Source organism: Onychostoma macrolepis, chromosome 25 (genome assembly GCF_012432095.1).
Source record: "Onychostoma macrolepis isolate SWU-2019 chromosome 25, ASM1243209v1, whole genome shotgun sequence".
NCBI classification, from domain to species: Eukaryota; Metazoa; Chordata; class Actinopteri; order Cypriniformes; family Cyprinidae; genus Onychostoma; species Onychostoma macrolepis.
Genome location: NC_081179.1, coordinates 2,116,990 through 2,137,273, shown reverse-complemented (window position 1 = coordinate 2,137,273; position 20,284 = coordinate 2,116,990). Strand labels below are relative to the sequence as shown.

The following is a 20,284-nucleotide window of genomic DNA, read 5'->3' as shown; positions in this document are numbered from 1 at the left end:
TGTCAAAATTAAGAATAACAAGGGCTCTGACAAAAACTGCCTTCCCTGGTGTTGATTGCACTTCTTACTCTTGTCATCCTCCGTGCATCCATCTACAATAAGGGTAATATAAAGAGAGAGTTAAAAGTGGGGCCACTGCATGCTTCATGATTAAGCCTATGAATACTGTACTACAGTTAAACAGCTTGGGGAAATGTAAGTATTTAGCTTAAATAATTTACATGTTAGAAATGTATGTGTAATAGCATAACCTCTCATAATTATAATGTAATAAGTGTAAATAATTTAATTGTCTTCATAGCTCCATTGTAGAAGTTGTGAAGAAGACTGCAACTATTTTAATTAAACTATAACACTAATAGCCTGTTATAGGCACACTTGGTTCAATAGCCTAATGAAATGTCGCCCTAATCTTGGCCTGTGTGACAGTATCTTAATCTTGGCCTATGTGACAGTAATTTCGATTATTTTTAATTTACAGTGCAGTGCAAATGAAGCCATAAAACATTCATTTCAGTTATCTTTTAATCAAATGAGAGTTAAACTCATTTTTTTTGGCAAACAAATGGGCTTACCATTAAAATTAAAACATGGAAGAAATAGCGTATTGTGTGATTATTCTTTTAAACAAAAGTTGTTGTTGTTGTAGTAGTAGTAGTAGTAGTAGTAGTAGTAGATAAACCGAACTTTTATTTTGACGGGTTGCCATGAGGACCTCTTAAGTTTCTGTATAGCCCATGTAAGTGATATGACGATCGTTTTACTCAAATTAAATGGTCAAATGCTCATGAAGCAACTCTCAGAGCAGTTCTGGGGATGTTGGTCATGTATTTATGTCCTCATTTAGTGAGACGGCAGATGTTGAAAACACCACGAGCGTTGCGCACTTCAGTGTGTGTGTGTGTGTGTATAATCAAAACCGCGCGTCTGTGCCATTCACATATACAGAGACACGCAGAACATGCATAATTCATATTTAAATAAGTATTTTTGCAGCTTAATATTTACAGATTCTAGTCCATAGCACGAGTCGATTTAAGTGTACTGACCTACTTTTGATTAATTCATCCAAACTTTGACAAACTCCGTGACTCCGCGTTATACAGTAAATTCCCTTTATATGACTGGCTTCCGCGATTCCGTCTAATCGGTCGACCCCTACTCCACATCCAGCATCTTCATCTCCAAGACTGTCTGAGACCAGCCACCCGGACAGCTGCTGCAACAATCAGTTTGCATAACCAAAGAATTTCTGCACAAACTGTCAGAAACCGTCTCAGGGAAGCTCATCTGCATGCTCGTTGTCCTCATCGGGGTCTCGACCTGACTGCAGTTTGTTGTCGTAACTGACTTGAGTGGGCAAATGCTCACATTCGATGGCATCTGGCACTTTGGAGAGGTGTTTTCTTCACGGATGAATCCCGGTTTTCACTGTACAGGGCAGATGGCAGACAGCGTGTATGGCGTCGTGTGGGTGAGCGGTTTGCTGATGTCAACGTTGTGGATCGAGTGGCCCATGGTGACGGTGGGGTTATGGTATGGTCAGGCGTATGTTATGGACAATGAACACAGGTGCATTTTATTGATGGCATTTTGAATGCACAGAGATACCGTGACGAGATCCTGAGGCCCATTGTTGTGCCATTCATCCACGACCATCACCTCATGTTGCAGCATGATAATGCACGGCCCCATGTTGCAAGGATCTGTACACAATTCCTGGAAGCTGAAAACATCCCAGTTCTTGCATGGCCAGCATACTCACCGGACGTGTCACCCATTGAGCATGTTTGGGATGCTCTGGAATCGGTATACGACAGCGTGTTCCAGTTCCTGCCAATATCCAGAAACTTCGCACAGCCATTGAAGAGGAGTGGACCAACATTCCACAGGCCACAATCAATAACCTGATCAACTGCGAAGGAGATGTGTTGCACTGCGTGAGGCAAATGGTGGTAACACCAGATACTGACTGGTTTTCGGACCCCCCCAATGCACACCTAAGGCACACCTGTGCAATAATCATGCTATATGCGACACCTGTGAGGTGGATGGAGTATCTCGGCAAAGGAGAAGTGCTCACTAACACAGATTTAGACAGATTTGTGAACAATATTTGAGAGAAATAGGCCTTTTGTGTACATAGAAGTTCAGCTCATGAAAAATGGGGGCAAAAACAAGTGTTGCGTTTTATAATTTTGTTCAGTGTATGTGTATATGTATGTATGTGTGTGTATGTATGTATGCATGTATATGTGTGTGTGTGTGTGTGTATATATATATATGTATATAAAATTTATTAGTGGTGTCAAAATTAGCGCGTTAACGCAGGAGATTAATTTTTTCCGTTTGATGCGTTAAAAATATTTAACGCAGTTAATGCGGGGCGGGGCTAGGGTTGGCCACCCCTCTCACAACTGCTGTTTCTGTCACTTTTTCTCTTGACAAGAAGTGCATTTATTTAGTCGCAGAACGTCTTTGACCACATCAAACCGGAGACGTTTCAGACGCACTCTCCAGCCTCACTTCAGCGCCAGGCGCGAGTCAAAGGAGCGTGGAAATGGTACAGTGTTCACAGTGCGTCTGGCGCCGGCGCACGCAGTAACCTGTATCATTTCATATCAATGCGCGAAATAAACTACGTGCATGCAATGTCATGGTCAGTTAAGTCATGAAGTTACCAAAAAGGCGATTTAAAGCTACCTTAAAACTGTGCATGCATGTCATATTTTATGAGTCACATTTAAGAACATGTCTCTGAAATGGTTTTCAAAACTGTGTTGGGAGCAATTTTATAGAGAAATCCGTATTGGTATCAGTGATACTGGCCTTCAGTCATAAAAAAAAAATATATATTGTCTTTGTTTGTACATTGTAATATTAATTTCAGAAAAAATGTGCGATTTAATTAATTTTTTTTAATAGATTGACAGCACTAATATATATATATATATGCATGTTATTTTTTATTCTTGTACATTTAGTTCTATCATATTAGTTATTTTATCAGCAAATTCTAAAATAATATACATTTTTGTAATGTAGTAAATCTTGTTGTTTTTGTAGTTTTGTAAAAAAAAAAAATCAGAGTTTATTTGTATACTGTATTTTTATTTACTTTTTATTGCTGCCTTGAATATTTGATGCTGAAGTGGCATCAAACTAAAAAAAAAAAATGAATAAATGAATACGTTTTTTTTTTTTAAATATGTTAGAGCGAAAGAAAGAAGGAAATATTAAAGATATTAGGCTATATGGTTGTTGTGGTTTTTTTTAGTTTAAGTTAAATATAGCTGATATGGCATCAAACAAACACATACCATGTATATAAAAATAAATATTTTGAAATGTTACAATTTCTGTAAAATGTTAAACTGAAAGATTTTATAGTTGACTTTTGTAAATTTGTAAGCAGTTTAATTGTTTATCAAAAGTTTTAATAAATTGTTATTTTTGTATTACTGTACCTTACTTTAGCAATATTTTGTACCATATCAGCAAATATAATATAATTTTTATTTTCCAGATTTTTTTTTTTTTTAATTCAAGAAGTATTAAACTGAAAGATATTTTGTTGTTTTTGTAATTTTGTAACGGGTTAAATTTTATATCGTTTTTAAAAAAAAAATTTTTTATTGTTGCCTTGAATATGTTTGATCAGACAAACACAATTTTTTTGACGTTAGAATTTCTATTAAATAAGAAGGATTTTATAGTTGCCACTGTAGCATCTTAGTTTGATTTAATGTTTAATGTATTTGGAGACTTCTGTTTGTGGTTCTTACATTCATTGTGCTGAAAAGAGCAGCTTGAACATTCATCAGAGTTTCTCCTTCAGGGTTTGAATTGTCCTGAGGGTGTTGACAAAGTTAACGTGAACTGTTCTTGATTTTGTCTGGGATGAGAAAGCTGTTGAATTTGCCAGGAAACCACGCTTGTGAATAGTAGCACCATGATCTCGCTCCCCCAGCAGCCTGTTCAATCCATCTGGGAGCTTGTCAGTCTCCTCAGCCGGGGACTCTGTGTGCCCTGCGAACAGTATTTCTGTCCTCTCTGTGAATAGGCTGGAAATTATCTGTGACATGAAGGCTGTAAAAACCCTCCCGAAGCCGCCGCGCTCCCTTCCAGAGATTTCATGTACTGCGGGGCCTGTCATTCGAGGTGCCAAATCAGTTACCCGTTCACACAGGCTTTTGGAGTTTGGAGTGAAGCATCTCCCCTGCTTTATTGGTGCACAGGGGAATTGAGATGAACGGCCAAAGAGGTTTCATTTTTACACACAAGGGCGCCATCAAAGCTTTGCTATCTGACAAAAACAGCTTCTGATTGGAGAAGCGCCCAAGCGAAAGGTCTGTTGCAGGCAGGGTCTTCGGGGCACGTCTACGTACCGTAATCGACGACCTGGCAGACGTCTGAACCGAAACGGGCTGCTCTGGGGCAATGCAGAACGGTACATCGCGTACAGCCACAAATTGAAGTCCCGCTGCGCTTCCAGACTGGATGCTGCTCCTGACATTTCACTGAGATGGAGTCTGGCTGACCCCGCAGGATGCTTGATTCCCGTCACCTGAAGCTTCCTGCACTTTTCTATTTCAGTCAGCAGTTCAAGCACACAATCCAATTACACGGTGGAACCTCAGTGTGATAGCTAGCGCGGAACGAGAGCCCGGCCCCGCAGGCAGACTCTTAGAAATAGCTCGTTAAGAAGCCCCCTTTCCTGCCCCTGTAATTGAGTATTTGGCTTGGATGTGTTTGGCAGAGCTGGAAAATGTTTATGGGTTGAGGTGGTGCTTAACTTCTCTAACATCTGGTGGCTTGTCATAAAGGCATTAACTGCTACATACATCTCTGTTGATTAGTGTTATGATTATGCAGCAGATCTGAGCTTTTTTATGTTTAACATATTTGTTGTGTTTCATAGGAGGATATTAATAAGTTTGGTACTTGTTAATGACTTTTACCATTTTGAATGAATGAATGAATTCATTTTTAATCTAATTAATTACATGTTGTTGATTAATTAATCTTATTAATCGCAAAATAAAGTTGACACTGAAAATACCCACAAAAGATTATTTAAAGCTATTTTTGTGATAAATGAGAAAGACATTACAAATTGTAGGCTAGTTTTAGAAAGAAATTTTTTATTTGATTCGATATTAATTTATTACACAAACATTTAGGCTACAACGGCCTACCATAAACTGTGAAACGTAAAAGAAGATAATATGAGGAATATCTCAGTATTTTTTGTTCATACAATGAAACAATTCATTGGTGACTTAAAACGGCTTTGTTACCGACAGTCTTCAAAATACCTTCCTTTGTTCCACAAAAAAAAGGTTTGAAACAATGTGAGGGTGAGTAAATGATGACATAATTACATTTTTGGGGCGAACTATCGCTTTAATGTTTTAATTTTTTTATTATTATTTTTTTTAAATGAAATTATACTCTTAAGGGTGTGCTCACACTAGGCACGGCTGCCTTGAACCGAGCCCGAGCGATTATCCAGCTGATGTTAATTAAATAATTTGCAGCTTTACTCGCAAACTACATTTCCTGTTCATTAATAAGGTGAGAACCAGAGCCATCATAAACCTAAATATACTTGATTGAATTAAAGTAATTGAAAAGTGCAGTGTAGTAGTAGTAAAAATTGATTTACAGGTGCATTTTCTTTTACCTTTTTAGGGAGGCAATGTTTTTCTAGCCTTATTATTAATTGTATATCGTTTTATATCATATTCTTAGCATGCCATTAAGTGTATTATTAATATAATAAATAAAGCAAGAAATGATGGCAAAACGAAGAGAAACCTGTAGATTAGGGACATGCTGATAGACGATTTTATCGTGTATCGACGATAGTCGGCGATATCGCCTGTGGATGATGCCTTTGACGATAGCAAGACGATTATTATTATTATCAGGCTAGTAATACTGTTTAATTAATATTAGGGCTTATTTGTTGCATTATATTTATTTTTCCGCGTTTTTACAGTGTTGCGCATTATTATAACCAATCACACGATTATACTGAGTTTATGAATGCAATGGCCAATCAGAGGCGTTCAGATGAGCCATTGCTGGAACAGCGGAGTTCCGTTGTGACTGAACTCACGCTAGGCCGAGCTTGTGATGATGTTCTTTGGTAATGTAATGCTCTTTGCTTGTTTTCTGTAGCTGCTTTTTGAATAACTGAGGAAATGTAAGCATTATAATTAGTAACTTACGATGTTTATATTAATTTGTTATCATGTTACATACAAATTCAGTCATATTAGAAACATTAGGCTGCTTTTAGCCTTACGCTGGAGTTGGTTCACTTTCCAGCAATGAAACTAAGTAAATAAATAATTAAATAAATTAGCACAATAATATCGTGTATCGGCAATCTCACAGGCTGACGATAGGACGATATGAAAATTGAGCATATCGCCCAACACTACGGTAGATTTAAAACTAAAATCGCCAGTAGGTGGCAGCAAGTCACTGTCTTAATGAGCGAAGCATCACATCATTCATTCATTCATTCATTCATTCAGTAACGAAGTAAACGGCTGTAGATGAATGGGTTATTAATCACTGACTCTCTGAATCGTTCAGAGCTGCAGATTCATTCACTAACGAAACACCGCTGTTGTTTGGAGATGCACACCAGTTCTGTTGTGGATTTTGTTGGAAATATTATTTCGTTGTAAAATATAACAAACAATAATTGACAATATTGTGTTTAGGCTTCATTTAAAATGTAAAATGTTCACTTAATATTACCTTATTTGTTGAACGGTTATATAAAATAAATGTCAATTTTCTATCTTTTATTTTATTTTTTCCCCCAATATCCTAATGTTTATTGCCTTAAAGTATTATCCCAAAATGGATAAATATCAACCAGATAATGTGCCTGCATGATGTATTGTCTGTAACTACTCAGTTCCTTTACATCACATTGTTTGGTTAATGATCAATAATTGTATAGTTAATTAATGCTGGTCACACTTTTTCTTTTCTTTTGCAGTTCAGTGTTCCTGCAGGGCTCGTGTGCATTAACCGCAGATTATCCCTGATTAATATGTTGCGAGCCTCGCCGTTTGTGTTTGACCGTGCGATCAGTCGGACAGGCGCTCCGGAGGCCGAAACGGCTCGCTTGTGCTAGCGTTAAGGGCAGTGCAGTAGGTCAAGTGCAGATAGGATTTCACCCTCTTTACTGTGCGGTTAAACGGGGCAACCCAACTCCTCTAGACTGGCCCAGGACAGCTGGTCTCTTCTCTTCTGGGTTGGATCAAATGTTCCCTTCGTGGGCGCTAACATGGCTGCTGGAGATGGCCTCTGTTTGAATTGGCTAATGGAGTTGGCAGAGCCAGATCGTCGGCTGCCCGAGAACCTACCGATCGGGCCTAATAAGAGCAGAGAGAAAGGGCGGCCGTCATCTCTGAGATAAAATCCTACACTTGTCTACTTACAGATCTCGAAAGAAAAAGACAAGAAGGCGAGGGAGAATTCCAAGAGGGGAAGATGAAAATGCGAGTGGCGGCTCTTTCATCTGATGCAGTGTGTAATCTAACCGCGGGAAGTGCTTCCCTCCCTTTCACCGGGCTCTTCAGAAAGAGCTGTGATTTAGTCTGACGGAGAGCCTGTCAGTTCCAGCAGCCTTTGAAACTGCTTTTTTTATTAGAGAATCTCAATTACTCAATCGCCGAGAGGGAATTAAAACTCAGAGGCCGTTCTGGCACCGAAGGCACAAGCACTTTTCAATCAGGTCAGAGGGTTCTCTTGAGTAATTTTGCATTTCATCTTTGTTGTCTTGTTGTTGTTATTTTTTCTTCATCCCGTCTCTGATTCTATTCCTTCTTTTATCTGTTTTTCATCATCAAACAGGGGCGAGACTGGTATCGATCCTCAATCCTGTCATCTCTGCGAGGCGTTTGCACAAGTGCCCGTTTGAGTTTCAGCTCACGTTTTTCCATCAAGCCGAGGCGTCCGCAGTGGATGCCTGTGTTAATTAGGCCCGTGTCATGTCGGGTGGGGTTGGGAGCGTGGAAAGGCAGCTCGCCTCCCTCGAGCGCTCCCGCCGCTTGCTGGCATGTGACAGGGAAAGCTAAATTAGTTTAGCGCCGTTATTTACGGCCCCTGGAAGGGCACCGATACCTGAATGTCGGGGTAATGAAAAGGACAACCTGTTCCTGAGCCACTCAAACATGGTGTTTTTGGGTTCTTGCTTTACCTTCAGCGATACTTGCCAAAGACGAGGGGAAGCGCAACTTAATTACGCTTCTCAATAAACAGCTTTTCTTCTGGCATATTGATTGGCTATCCATCAGATGACATCAAAAACAAAACTCGAACGTGTGGCCCGTCCTTGTCTGGCTCAAATCAAAAGCTTTGTCTCAGTGTTTGAATGGGGAACAGACAAAAGGTTTCTTTTTGCTCCCTTTTAAAGCAATAGTGCCGAGCACAGTTTCGTCATTCGGTTCCTAATTAGGTTGTGTGTGTGTGAGAACCGTGACAGTCTCTTGCATCATCAACCATGTTGGGATATGAATGAGTTTTGTAAAGCGTTGGCTTTTCACATTTATTGGCAACGTCAAAAACCTGGGGCGAGTTACACAAATGCAGCGGCTCACTGGTGTGCATGTTTTAACTAGTAACCTATTATATGATTTAACTGCAAGAAATAGATTTCAGCTTATAGTTTTATACCGTTTCTGTTATTCCAGACTTCTATTTTCAGGTTTATCTTAAGATAAATGTTTGACTATTTTGTTACGGGTCATTTTTTAAAAGTATATCTGCAAACACACCCTACTGCCGCTTATTCGCCAACATTGGCCAGAAAAACAGACAGTCCCATGTAAGACTCTCATCACTGGGCGAGTCATAAGTTGGCATGTCTTAAACAAGTAGATCAACATTTTGTTCAACTCTTCATGAAGCAACCAATGAGCAACTTCTAGTTGACTCTAAATATCACTCTAAACTTGAATAGTAGAAAATATTTGGACATCCAGTCTCTTCATTTTTAATGAGATAAAGTATCATTATGGAACAACATCTTCGTTTAATGTTGTTTACGTTAATCACCTTCAAAAATGACATATTTTGGAGCTCTACAGGGGACTGATGAATAACCTATTCCCCAACAGATTTCCCGAAAACCAAAGTCCTGCCTAAAACATATGAAAGTCCAGCACACTGTCAAAATAAACATCCCGGTTCTGACATGTCGGGCAAAAAGAACAAAACACAGATGAATAAAAATGCCAAATATCGGCAAATTTAAACATCAAGTAGCTCCACCTTTAATGAGGTAAAATGCTGTTGTGGTAGCTCAGAAATCCTTTAAAATAACATTGATATTGTGTTGTGGCATATCATTGTTGTTGTCTGTATTTATCACCTTCAAAAATGGCATCTTTCGAAGTTCTACTCTGAAAGTGTCTTGAGAAACCGAGAACTGATGAATGACCTATTTCCCAAAAACTCAAAGTCCCGAAAAAAAAGTCCCGCCCAAAACTAGCATCATTGGTTGAGTCTGAAGCTGATGTGTCAGGACGCTCAAATGAGCAGATCAGTGTTTGGAAAGAGTTTTCTCTGACTCTTCAGGAAGCCAAACAATCAATGAGCGAAATTATAGTTGAGTTTCAAACTCCAATAGAAAATAGTATTTGAAGGAATGGTCAACCGATACAGACAAACAATGCGAGCTCTGTGTGCTTTCGAGTTCAGCACTGTCAAAATAAAAGTCCTGCACGCCATCAAAATAAGCATCCTGCTTCTGACATACTGAAAAAATATTGGCTGAAGCAAATAATTAAAAAGCTCTTGAAAGTGCCTTGAAAAGCAGGGGACTGATGAATGAGTGTGATAGTGGAAGTCCGTCTTATCTTGGGTTCCAACGGCAGACGTTTGGAAATCTTCCTGCAGGACACACTCCATGTTCCCTGGTGGACTGACGGATTACAGCAAACCACTGATTAGTGTCCTCACATTCTACCATCTGTCTCCTCGGCTATTTAAGATGCAGCTCAAAGCTGGACTCATCCGTTTCAACTTAAGTAGCGCTTAGTTTTATTAGACAACCGCCAAACTGTAGTAGTGCTGTTAAACCAGTTTGTGGTTCGTACAGTCTTTTATGTGACCCCTTTCGAGTATTATGGGCAATGACTTTGACCTTTAATCGGCGTCTGTCTGTTCTATTTCTGTTTCAGACTAAATTAATAATGTAGAACTTTTTAGCAGAGCTAGTTATCTGTGTTTGTTGATGGGTTGTTTGGTGTTCTTAAGAATCTCTAATGAAAAGCAGATTTTAAGCATCTTTGACATTAAAAGGGTTTCTGTTTCTATTTAAAGGTCCCAAAGATCAGTGACATTTGGAAAGTGTTGATTGTGTAATTCATGTCCATGGAAAGTGATTATAGTGACATAAGTAGTGAGTAATAGGTAAACTGAATTTTGATGAACATCTGATGTTTACCACATTTTAGATATTTATGCAGACTTGACACCAGTTGCTTAAAAGTTTACCAGCATCAAGTGTTCAACAACAACTAGTTAAATAATGAGTTTATTTTTTTGTTGTTTTAAGAGGATTGAGATGGTTTAGCATGCTGACAGTGTACAACAATAACACTAAAGTCCTATCTGAGATTGCATCTTGAAGTTCATCTTTAAAGCACTGTCGCTACAGCCATCAAAACACAGCGTTTACAACAAATCATGTACAAGAAGTTTTAAGACATTAACTGAAAATTTGGTGATTTGTTTTGCTATTCTGCAAGTATTTTTGCATGTGCATGTTTGCTTTTGAAAAAAAATTGATTTAAGATCCTTTAGCTTCAGATCAAATCTTTTGTGCTTAGTCCAACTGGGGTGGACATCTGACGTTTACATGTTTTGAATATTTGTCTGTAATATTCTGACACTGCAGTTAACCTTTAGGTATAAGTCTACAGACTGAGTAGTTGTCATCCAGCAACATTAGTTGACTAATGAGTTTATCTTTTATGTTTATTTTCTTGTATTTCTTTTCAAACTGATATGCTGAGTGGTTTGCATGATGACCGCATGAGATCAACATCATGTTCATGTTGGCATCAGTTAGCATCAGATTTTTCAGATTTCAGATTTAATTTCAGTGACATAAGCATTGCATTGCATTCAATCTGCATTGATGTTGTAATGAGTTTAGAAACTGATTTTTAAAGACCCCAGTGTTATGATTTAATCTGTTGTGAACTGTTTAGTTGATTTAAAAAAACAAAACAGTGTCCTGCATGAATCCCTTGATTGGTGTAGGAACTTTGACAGGTAGACAACAATCTAATTATAGTGCTGCCTTAAGCACGTCCTTGTCTTTAATGTTCACTTGTGAGGAAATGAATAGCAATGCTGTTTAGTCTCAAAGCGAGTGGCATGTTTGAGTCATTATGATTCCTGCAGTCATTCGTTGAGCTTTGATGTCAGTCTGTCAAGTGTTTCCATGCGTGTTGTGATGCAACGTCTGTTTTCTGGCTGTGAACTGATGGTGACCATGATTCAGTTGTATTTTTTTTTTTTTTGTCCCGAGTCATCTAAAATGATTTTTCCAGTCTAAAAAGATTATTCGGCATGTATTTGTAATTCATGTGCAGTGGAACAGCTTGCAAAACCTTTTATATCTATGGCCTTCATGGTTTCAGTGTTATTGAAACATTCACTTTCAGAACTGAAAATATTAAAGTCAGCATTTCTAAATCTGTTTTCTAAGAGCAGTGCGCTTGTCAGTTGGTATTAAAGCATTGTATTATGCTGCATTTCCTCATTTCTCACATATTTTCTTGTTGTTTTTACCCCTCCAGGGCAACAATGTGGGTTACTGGGAAGGGGAAACCAACAGGACCCTGAGGCTTGTGTAAATGTGTTTCCCGACCGCCTCAGTCGTCTGAGAAGGTCAGACCTCCCTGTGGCACGCTTGGGCCGCTGGCACTAAGATGTCCCTCAGTAGTGGCACTGCAGGCGGGAAAGGTGTGGACTCGAATGCGGTGGACACTTATGACAGCGGGGATGAGTGGGATATTGGTGTAGGCAACCTGATCATTGACCTCGACGCCGACTTGGAAAAAGACAAGCTTGAGATGTCTGGCACTAAGGACGGGGACGGAATGGCTGCTGCCTCGAGCGCCGTAGCGGCATTGCCGGACAACATCAAGTTCATTAACCCGGTGCCTCCTCCGCCGATCAAGGACAGCAAATCCAAAGCTAAGCGTAGCAAGAATTCCAAGGACAGTAGCAAGTCCTCGACCCCTGATGGGGCCAAAAAGGACACCCAGGGACGGACCCAAAATGAGGGCACTGGGCCAGCCGTGGGAAGCGGATCCACAGCTTTACCTTCCGGGAAAGGTTCCGATAAAAGTAACAAAGCCTCCCGTAATGTTCAGAGTGGAAAAAAGGACAAGGAGGGTTCTGGGAAAAGCAAGAAGGAGAAAAACGATGGGGTACAAGCTGGGAACGTTCCCTCGGAAAAGGACCCATCGGCACAGGTTATGCCTTTAGGCCAGGCACGCAATACCCCGTTTGAGGGGACGCAAAATTCGGACCTTGTTGGTGCTGAGCAACTTGGGAATATTACCCTTGATACCACTGGAATAGTCACACCTTTGGCTATTAAGAGTGAACCAGAAGAAGTGGAAAATAATGACTGCAGGACCATGAAGAAAGTGAAAAGCGAAAAGGTGAGTCCACTGTGTTCTTTGCTCTCGAAACAAGAATTGCATTGTGTGGTGTTCAGTTGGGTTTTAAGTTTCTATTCGTATAAGAATCTGGTTGAGTGTTATAAACAGTGATTGTATAATGCAGTAGAAGCTGGAAGCTAATGCTGTTCCAACTGTTAGACGTGAACCAGTGACTTAGTGGCACCTGACATATCCTGGTGTGCCAATTTGTTGGCTGCATTTCCTTTGGCACTAGTCCATTTTAAAGAGCGGAAAACAGGGCATGCTTAGTTTGGTGGTCTCGATGTCCGTTTAGTAATGCATATAGCGCTGCCAAAAGAGATTTAGGACAGAGGCCAGATGTCCAGAAATAAAAGACCATCAGCTCCCAGAATTTTGTGTACTTCCATCTTCGTTTTTATATATGAACAGGGCCTGAATTTAGTTTTTTAAACTGGGGGGGAATTCCCCCCTTACATTGGTCACATGGGGGGGATTTATAGATTCAGGGGGGGGGGATGATGAATTGACATCGGGGCTAAATTAATCGTCTTCATTTATTTATGTCTACAAATTTTAATGTATGGTTTTTAAAACAGCTTAACAAGTTTTGATGCTCTCCTCCAAATTGACATTAGGAACTGTATTAAAACTATTTATGAATGCCTTTCAGAATCAGTGTATTTCATATATTCCAGTTCAATTACTTCTTACAGTTTTTTTTTTTTTTTAATTCTTTTTTTAATTTTTATTTTATTTTATACAAAACACATCATGATCTCCTTCAAACTGACATTAAGAACTCAACTAATATATGTCACTTAATGTTTCATTATTTTGAGTTGCTTTCAGTTTTATGCTTTCTGAATGAAGGAATGTCTCAGCTTTCTAAGATATGGGCTAATTATTTTTTTCTAATGTTTAATCAAAAATTATGATCAAAAATTAGCCATCCCATTACAGGGGAATTTTATTTTTATGGCATTTTTCTAACTTTATTAAAAGTATGTCATCTTTTTTGTTAAATTTTTAAAAATACATATTTATAAGCTTTTTAAAATTTCTAATTAGAATAAGACTAATAAGATATCAATCAAATTAATCAGTATTAACAAAATTCATTTGTACAGAGGTGGAGCAGAAGAACACAAAAGTGGCTTGTAGGTGTATTTTCAGACGTTTAATGAGCCTCAGTATGAGTGCAATTAAATTTATAAATTCATGTTGAGATTAATATTTTAAATATACAATTTGAATAGGTTATAGAAATATTAAATTATTTGAATAACTGAAAGATACGTCAAAATTTAAACAAACTGCCAGCAGGTGGCGACAAGTCACTGGTTTGATCACTGAATCATTCATTAAATTGATTCGTTCGAACGGCTGATTCATTCAGGAATCAAGGAAGTGACTGTCTTTATGAATGGGTAATTGAATCATTGACTCACTAGATTCGCTTTAAAACGCCTGTTCATTCATAAAGGAGACGCCGCTGTGTTTGAATGGAGATGCGCAGCGGCTCAGCTGTGGCTATGATTCAAACTATTTTCATCGAGGAAATAGAGCAAAATCAGGCAACAGTGTTATAGTCAGACAATGTAAGTCACTTAATATTAACTTCTTGTTTACTGAACTGTTGTATTAAATCAATATCACATTTACAAATTCCTACCTAATCATTAAATCTGTCACTCTCCTTAGTTCATCGCGATCTCACAAAGTTCCATTATAATCAACAAGCTCTCTACACTGCATAATGAATCTCTTATTTACATTGTGTCTACTTTGTTCGTTTATGAAAGGATTCATGAGATATGTCTGTGACATTACTCAACTCTGCAAATCTAAAATAAATATTTTTTCATAGTCGCACGCAGTAGTTTTCAGTCGCATTTGCGGCTCAGAATATTAGAGCGCCACACAGCCTTGTGTGAATAAGATCAGAGTGACGAGGTCATGGAGAGCACGCCGATGCTGCAGGACTCAGCCACAGTCAGAGAACACCGTGCAGCGCTGTTTGTGGAATTAAATTCTAAATTATAGACGGACTGTTTGAACCGGTGATTTCTTTTTTCGCTGCTGTGGATGTATTTCATAATTTGATCTGAGATTAAGCAAATATTGTGCGGGAATTTCTCGCATTATAAAAGTTAAATTTGCGGGAATGGTTTAAATTATGCGCAATCCCGCGCCGAAATTCAAGCCCTGATGAATAAAGAAATTGTGTATAAGAACAGCTGTAATGCTAATAAGATAATTGTACCAATTGTTGTTAACCCAATAACTATCTTACCATCCGGTTAAGCCTTAGTGTCTGTCTTGTTACAGAGCTCATGTTTATTGTGAGATATCATCTTATATTTACATGCAGTTTTTCTGTCTGATTGAAGTTCTTATTGCTCAATCTTGTTTGAATTGAGTTGTTGGCTGATTGTAGGGGTTTTCTCGATTATTCATTGCACTCAATTATCGGCCTACTAGTTCCTAAGGAGTTTTGGCAGCTGCATGGTCTAATTTGTAGCTTGATCTCTCATGTTAAAACAAGAATCCATGCCTCGACAGATTGTTCTTAGAAGAATGTAGAGTTTGGCATATTCCCCACAGGAGCATCTACTAACACACGTTTTCTTTTGCAAGTTAGTCTTTGAAACCATTAAATTCTGAGAACTTATTATATTGCACTGCTTTCAGTTGAATATTGACTAAGCCAGGCTTGTGCATTACAAACGAAGAGGATAGACCAGCGTATCTGCTTACAATAGATCTGTGAAATTCCTTGCTAGTGACTCAGTCAGTAGTTGTTCATACTCACAGCATTGTGTTCCCTACATAGTGGGCCTCTGGGGAGCCATTGAAATGTAACACTTAGACCCCTTGCTTACTTTCAATTGTGACAGGCAGCCAAATATAGGCTACTGGAAAGAGCAACAAGGGGTTTTCTTTAGACAGAACTGATGGTGATCTCTTTGTAATGTCCTTGAAAAAAGATTTTTTGGGTAACTATGGCTTGAAGTTGAATGTTTTAAAACCATTTTACCTTGTTTTTGGGTTTTTAAAAGTAATTTCAGTAAACGCTATTCCCTTTTTTGTCCAAAAAATGTGAGTTAATAGTTCTGTCTACTTTGTGTTCCTGTTCTAACAGTAGAGCGTGCCACTAGCAACGCCAAGGTCATGGGATCGATTCCCAGAGAGTGCTAAAAAATGCTTTGGATAAAATCGCCTGCCAAATGCATAGTAGTATATTGTATTGTAAATTGGATTGTGTTAGCTAAGCATTGACATTTAGGGCTGGGTATCGAGTTCGATACTTTTTAGGCACCGACCGAATTGCCTCGATACCACTGAGTATCGAAAAACGTCTTGTCGTTTGGTACCAAATTTCGATACCTAAGGGATTAATCTTATCAACGTCAGTGAGGCAAGGTTTCCTTTACTACACACAGACTGAAGCGCGCGTGATGCTCGCGGTGATTTCAGCGTCTGCCGTCTCACTAAATGAGAACATAAACACATGAACAACATCTCCAGAACTGCTCTGAGAGTCACTTCATTAGCATTTTACCATTTGATTTGAGTAAAACTAGCCTCATATCATATACACACAGAACTGTAAAGGTATTCACGTCAAGACGTCAAAATAAAAGTTCGGTTTAACTTGGAAGACTCTGCAGCAGAAATATATTACTATTGTTCAGTAGAATGTACATACTGCTACTACTACCCTACTGTTAAAATTATTAAAACTTTATTTTTTTAGTAATGATCACACAACATTTCTTCCATGTTTTAATTTTAATAGTAAACCCCCTTTGTTTGCCAAAATGAATAAATAAACTTTGATTTTCAATCATTTAAATATAAATGAAATTAATGTTTTATGCCGTCATTTGAAAACCAGATACAGAACACAGAATCGTTCAGGAACCGGTATCGAACTCAAGGTATCGGTATCGATATCGAAAATTTTTGAATGATACCCAGCCCTATTGACATTGGCATTTGGCACTGAATTAAATTGTTCAAACAGTAGAGCAATGAGAATGTTATGGGTTTGTTTCGCAGGGAATGCATGAGCTGGTGAAACACATGCCTTGAATGCAATCTAAGTTGCTTTGGATAAAAGCATCAGCCAAATGCCTAGTAGTAAATTCCATTGCATTCTCTAAGCATTGATGTTTGCATTGACTTGATTTGCATTGTGTTCCTGTAGCTTAAACAGCAGAGCAACGCCAAGGTAATGGGTTTGATTCCCTGGAAATGCATTACTGATGAAACGGATGCCTTGAATGGAATTCAAGTCGCTTTAGATAAAAGCATCAGCCAAATGCATAGTAGTAAATTGCATTGTGTTCACAAAGCATTGACATTTGCATTGACTTGCATTGTGTTCCTGTAGCTCAAACAGTAGCGTAGGTCATAGGTTCGATTCCCAGGGAATGCATGAACTGATGAAATGCATACCTTGAATGCAATGCAGGTAGCTTTTTTGGATAAAAGTTTCAGGCAAGTTCATAATAGTAAATTGCATAGTGTTCACAAAGCATTGATGTTTGCATACTTGCAATTCTGGCCTAATTCTTAAGGTAGTTTTCCTGCTTGATTCTGTTCTGGTGGTTAGAAGAGCCATTCTGAGCTTTGTCCCTGGTAGAAAGCTTTCTGTTGGCGCTATAGTGCTGTGCGACCAATGGCCCCCATTCATGACTTCCTCTGACTGCCGCTATTGTCTTCTGGTACATTCCTTAAACAAGCACAGGGGGCTCGCTTGGGGCCTCAGGGGGAGGGACGACAACAGCTCGAACAAAACACGAAATGCCTCTTCCTCTTTCCTCTTAACAACCAGATCTCGAGGTGTGAGGAGGGGATGCTATCGAGTATCAGGGAGGGGGACCAGACCAGCTTTTCAACCATCTCTAAAGTGGTTTCGCATTTCCACATCCCGTGGTGCAGGCGGGGCACCGTGGGCTCGAGCCGTGCGATGCAAGGCAAGACTGGTTTTCCCACCTCGTGTGGCCGTGCAGGAATGCAGGAGCGATGGTACCTGCTGCGTGCCCCCGCCGGACTAGCATATCCACTAACACTGCGCACACAGTCGTTATCACCCTGAGAATAACATGGGCTAATTTAACCCCTCTCTGCAGTCATTTGACGAGGGGAAGCGACCTTCTTTTACAAGCCGTTCTCCAGTCATGGACTGTACCACAATCTATGATGATGGGGTGCATAAGTGACAGTACACTGAACAGAATCACACTTTTGATTTGTTGTATTTAAACTTTAAGGAGATGATTATTTTGGATTGTGTTGTGGTTTTTGCAACTTGGCTTTTGGCTTTTTAGTTCTGTTTTGAAGTGAGTGACGTGTATGCAGTCTTTATTTTGACAAGTGTCAAAGTGTGTAAATTATTATCATTATTTTTTTTCCCTCTCCTCATTATATTTTGAATAATGTTGCACAATATAACCGTGCCAAATTGGATATCGGCCAATATATATTTATGACTGATATTGGATATATACCAACCAATAATTGGCATCATATATTGCCTATAATTATTTTTGCCATCATATAAGTAATTTAAAGTTATTTTGTTATTCTTTTAAAAACAATATTTGAATAAAATCTCAAAATTAAAGGGGTGGTTTACTGCGATTTCCCTTTTTTCATTTTAAATAGTGTGTAATGTTGCTTTTGGTGCATGAACAGTATCTGCAAAGTTGCTGCGCTGAAAGTTCAAAGTAAGCGGAGATATCGTCTTTTAAAAATTTAATGCTTACAAAAACAACTCATATGGGACTACAACGAGATACTTCCCGGGTTGCATACGTAATAAACCCATAAATTTGCATCAACCCCTCCCTCCGGAACATGCCAAAGAGGGGGCAAGGCCATGTTCTGCGGCTTTGTCGAAGAGGAAGAGTTATAGTGGAGAGTTGTAGCCGTGCCGTCGAAACGGTGTTATTTTCACCCAGCTGTCAGGTCTTCTGTGTTCGGGCTTCCTACGGACGCTGTAGTTCGTCAACAATGGTTAAAATTTATGTTTGATTATGTTCCTGACAATTACAATCCTAATTTAGCTCTCTGTGCTGCGCATTTTACGGAAGACAGCTTCCAGAATCTACACGAGTTCAATGCTGGATTCACACAGAAACTATTACTAAAACATGGAGCGGGTCCAACTTTAAAACCAGAGGCAGAAGTTGTTGGGCCACAACCTGTGAGTAAGATTTCATAATTTTAAATGTATTTGCATGTATAATTTCAGACGTAATGTTTTAGTTTTATCAAGGACGTAAACAAATGCCAACGCTGGCTTTAGTAGCCAGTTAGTTAAATGCTATTTCGTGCGTCTATGACATTTTCCATGTATACTTTATGACGTAATTTTTCGATTTGATCAAGAACGTAAACACAAGCCAACGCTGTTTGGTTATAGTAGCCAGTTAGTTCAACGCTATTTTGTGTGTATAAGACAAACGTGTACAAACTTCAAAAAATTGTATGTAATCACAACAGCAAACTTCCATTCAGAAACGTTTTGTAAGAGCCGTGCTTGCGGAAGTTCTGCTTGACTCTCTTCATTACCGCTTTCTGGGTCTGATTCTGCCTCAAACTGATATGGCAATATTGACACCATTATTTACATTTGACCGCAGCACATACGACTGTCGCCCGTGAAGGTAATGGGCGTTAAGTTTCCGGATAATGTGCAGTACGCAGTTTAGCCAATCACAACACACCGGCCCAACTAACCAATCTGAGCCCATTGCCTGTTTCTGAGGGAGTGGTTTCATAGAATCAGGAAGTCAACCGGTCGTTCAAATGACAGGAGAAAGCGGCTTACAATAAAGGTGAAATATATGAAAAATAAGGCGTTTTTTAACAAACGAAACACGAAGACATGTTATATTGCACCCCATAAACACAATCAAGCAAAGAAAAAAAGCAGTAAACCACCCCTTTAATATCAATTTAATTCATTCAGTACATAATGTTTTTTTTTAAAAATATTTTATAATGTTGTCTTTAAACATTATTGAAGTTTAGTTAAGTGTTTTATTAAGTGTTCTATTTTATTTTATTTTGTAGTCCAGTAGTACAAAATAGTACAGAAATTAAATTCTAACCTTTATTGGTTAGAATTTCAATATTGGTGTATCCCTACATTTTGACAATTTTTTTAATGTTTTATTTTAGTTATTATTGTTGTTGTTGTCTTTGCTATTATTATTATTATTACGATTTCATTTGTACTTTTTTTTTTTTTTTTTTTTTGGGAATGCCATTCCTGGTCATTCCTAGTCTTTATCATCTGACGAATCAAGTCATTCGCTTTATTTATTTATTTTTTCTCAATGAATATCCAGTTTCATTCAGAAGCAGCTCACTTTACAGCCATTAAATGAGTTGTGAATGCCGTTTCACATTGAACATGTTGTAAATAACATGTCTACTGTTGACACTCAAACCATTTGCTCGTCTGCATCCCATGCCGTCATTCGTTATAGCCGCGTTGATTCAGCAGTCTGCATTCTCACCCTAAATATAGAGGCGATCGCTACGAGTAAGTGCAAGTTGCTCTCAGACCG

At 38.7% G+C, this 20,284-nt stretch overlaps 1 protein-coding gene across 4 annotated transcripts in view; it reads left to right on the top strand.

Annotated features, from left to right (window-relative positions):
* Positions 1-20,284, top strand: part of znf609a (zinc finger protein 609a) — a 107,261-nt gene that overhangs the window by 29,404 nt on the left and 57,573 nt on the right. For 2 of the 4 annotated variants that reach the window (XM_058767995.1, XM_058767994.1), the window contains exon 2: positions 11,844-12,716. The exons of the other annotated variants lie outside the window; for them this stretch is intronic. In XM_058767995.1, the coding sequence (XP_058623978.1) occupies positions 11,976-12,716 (741 nt within the window). In that variant the 5' untranslated portion in view covers positions 11,844-11,975. The remainder of the gene's footprint in view (positions 1-11,843; positions 12,717-20,284) is intronic. 4 annotated transcript variants of the gene reach the window in all.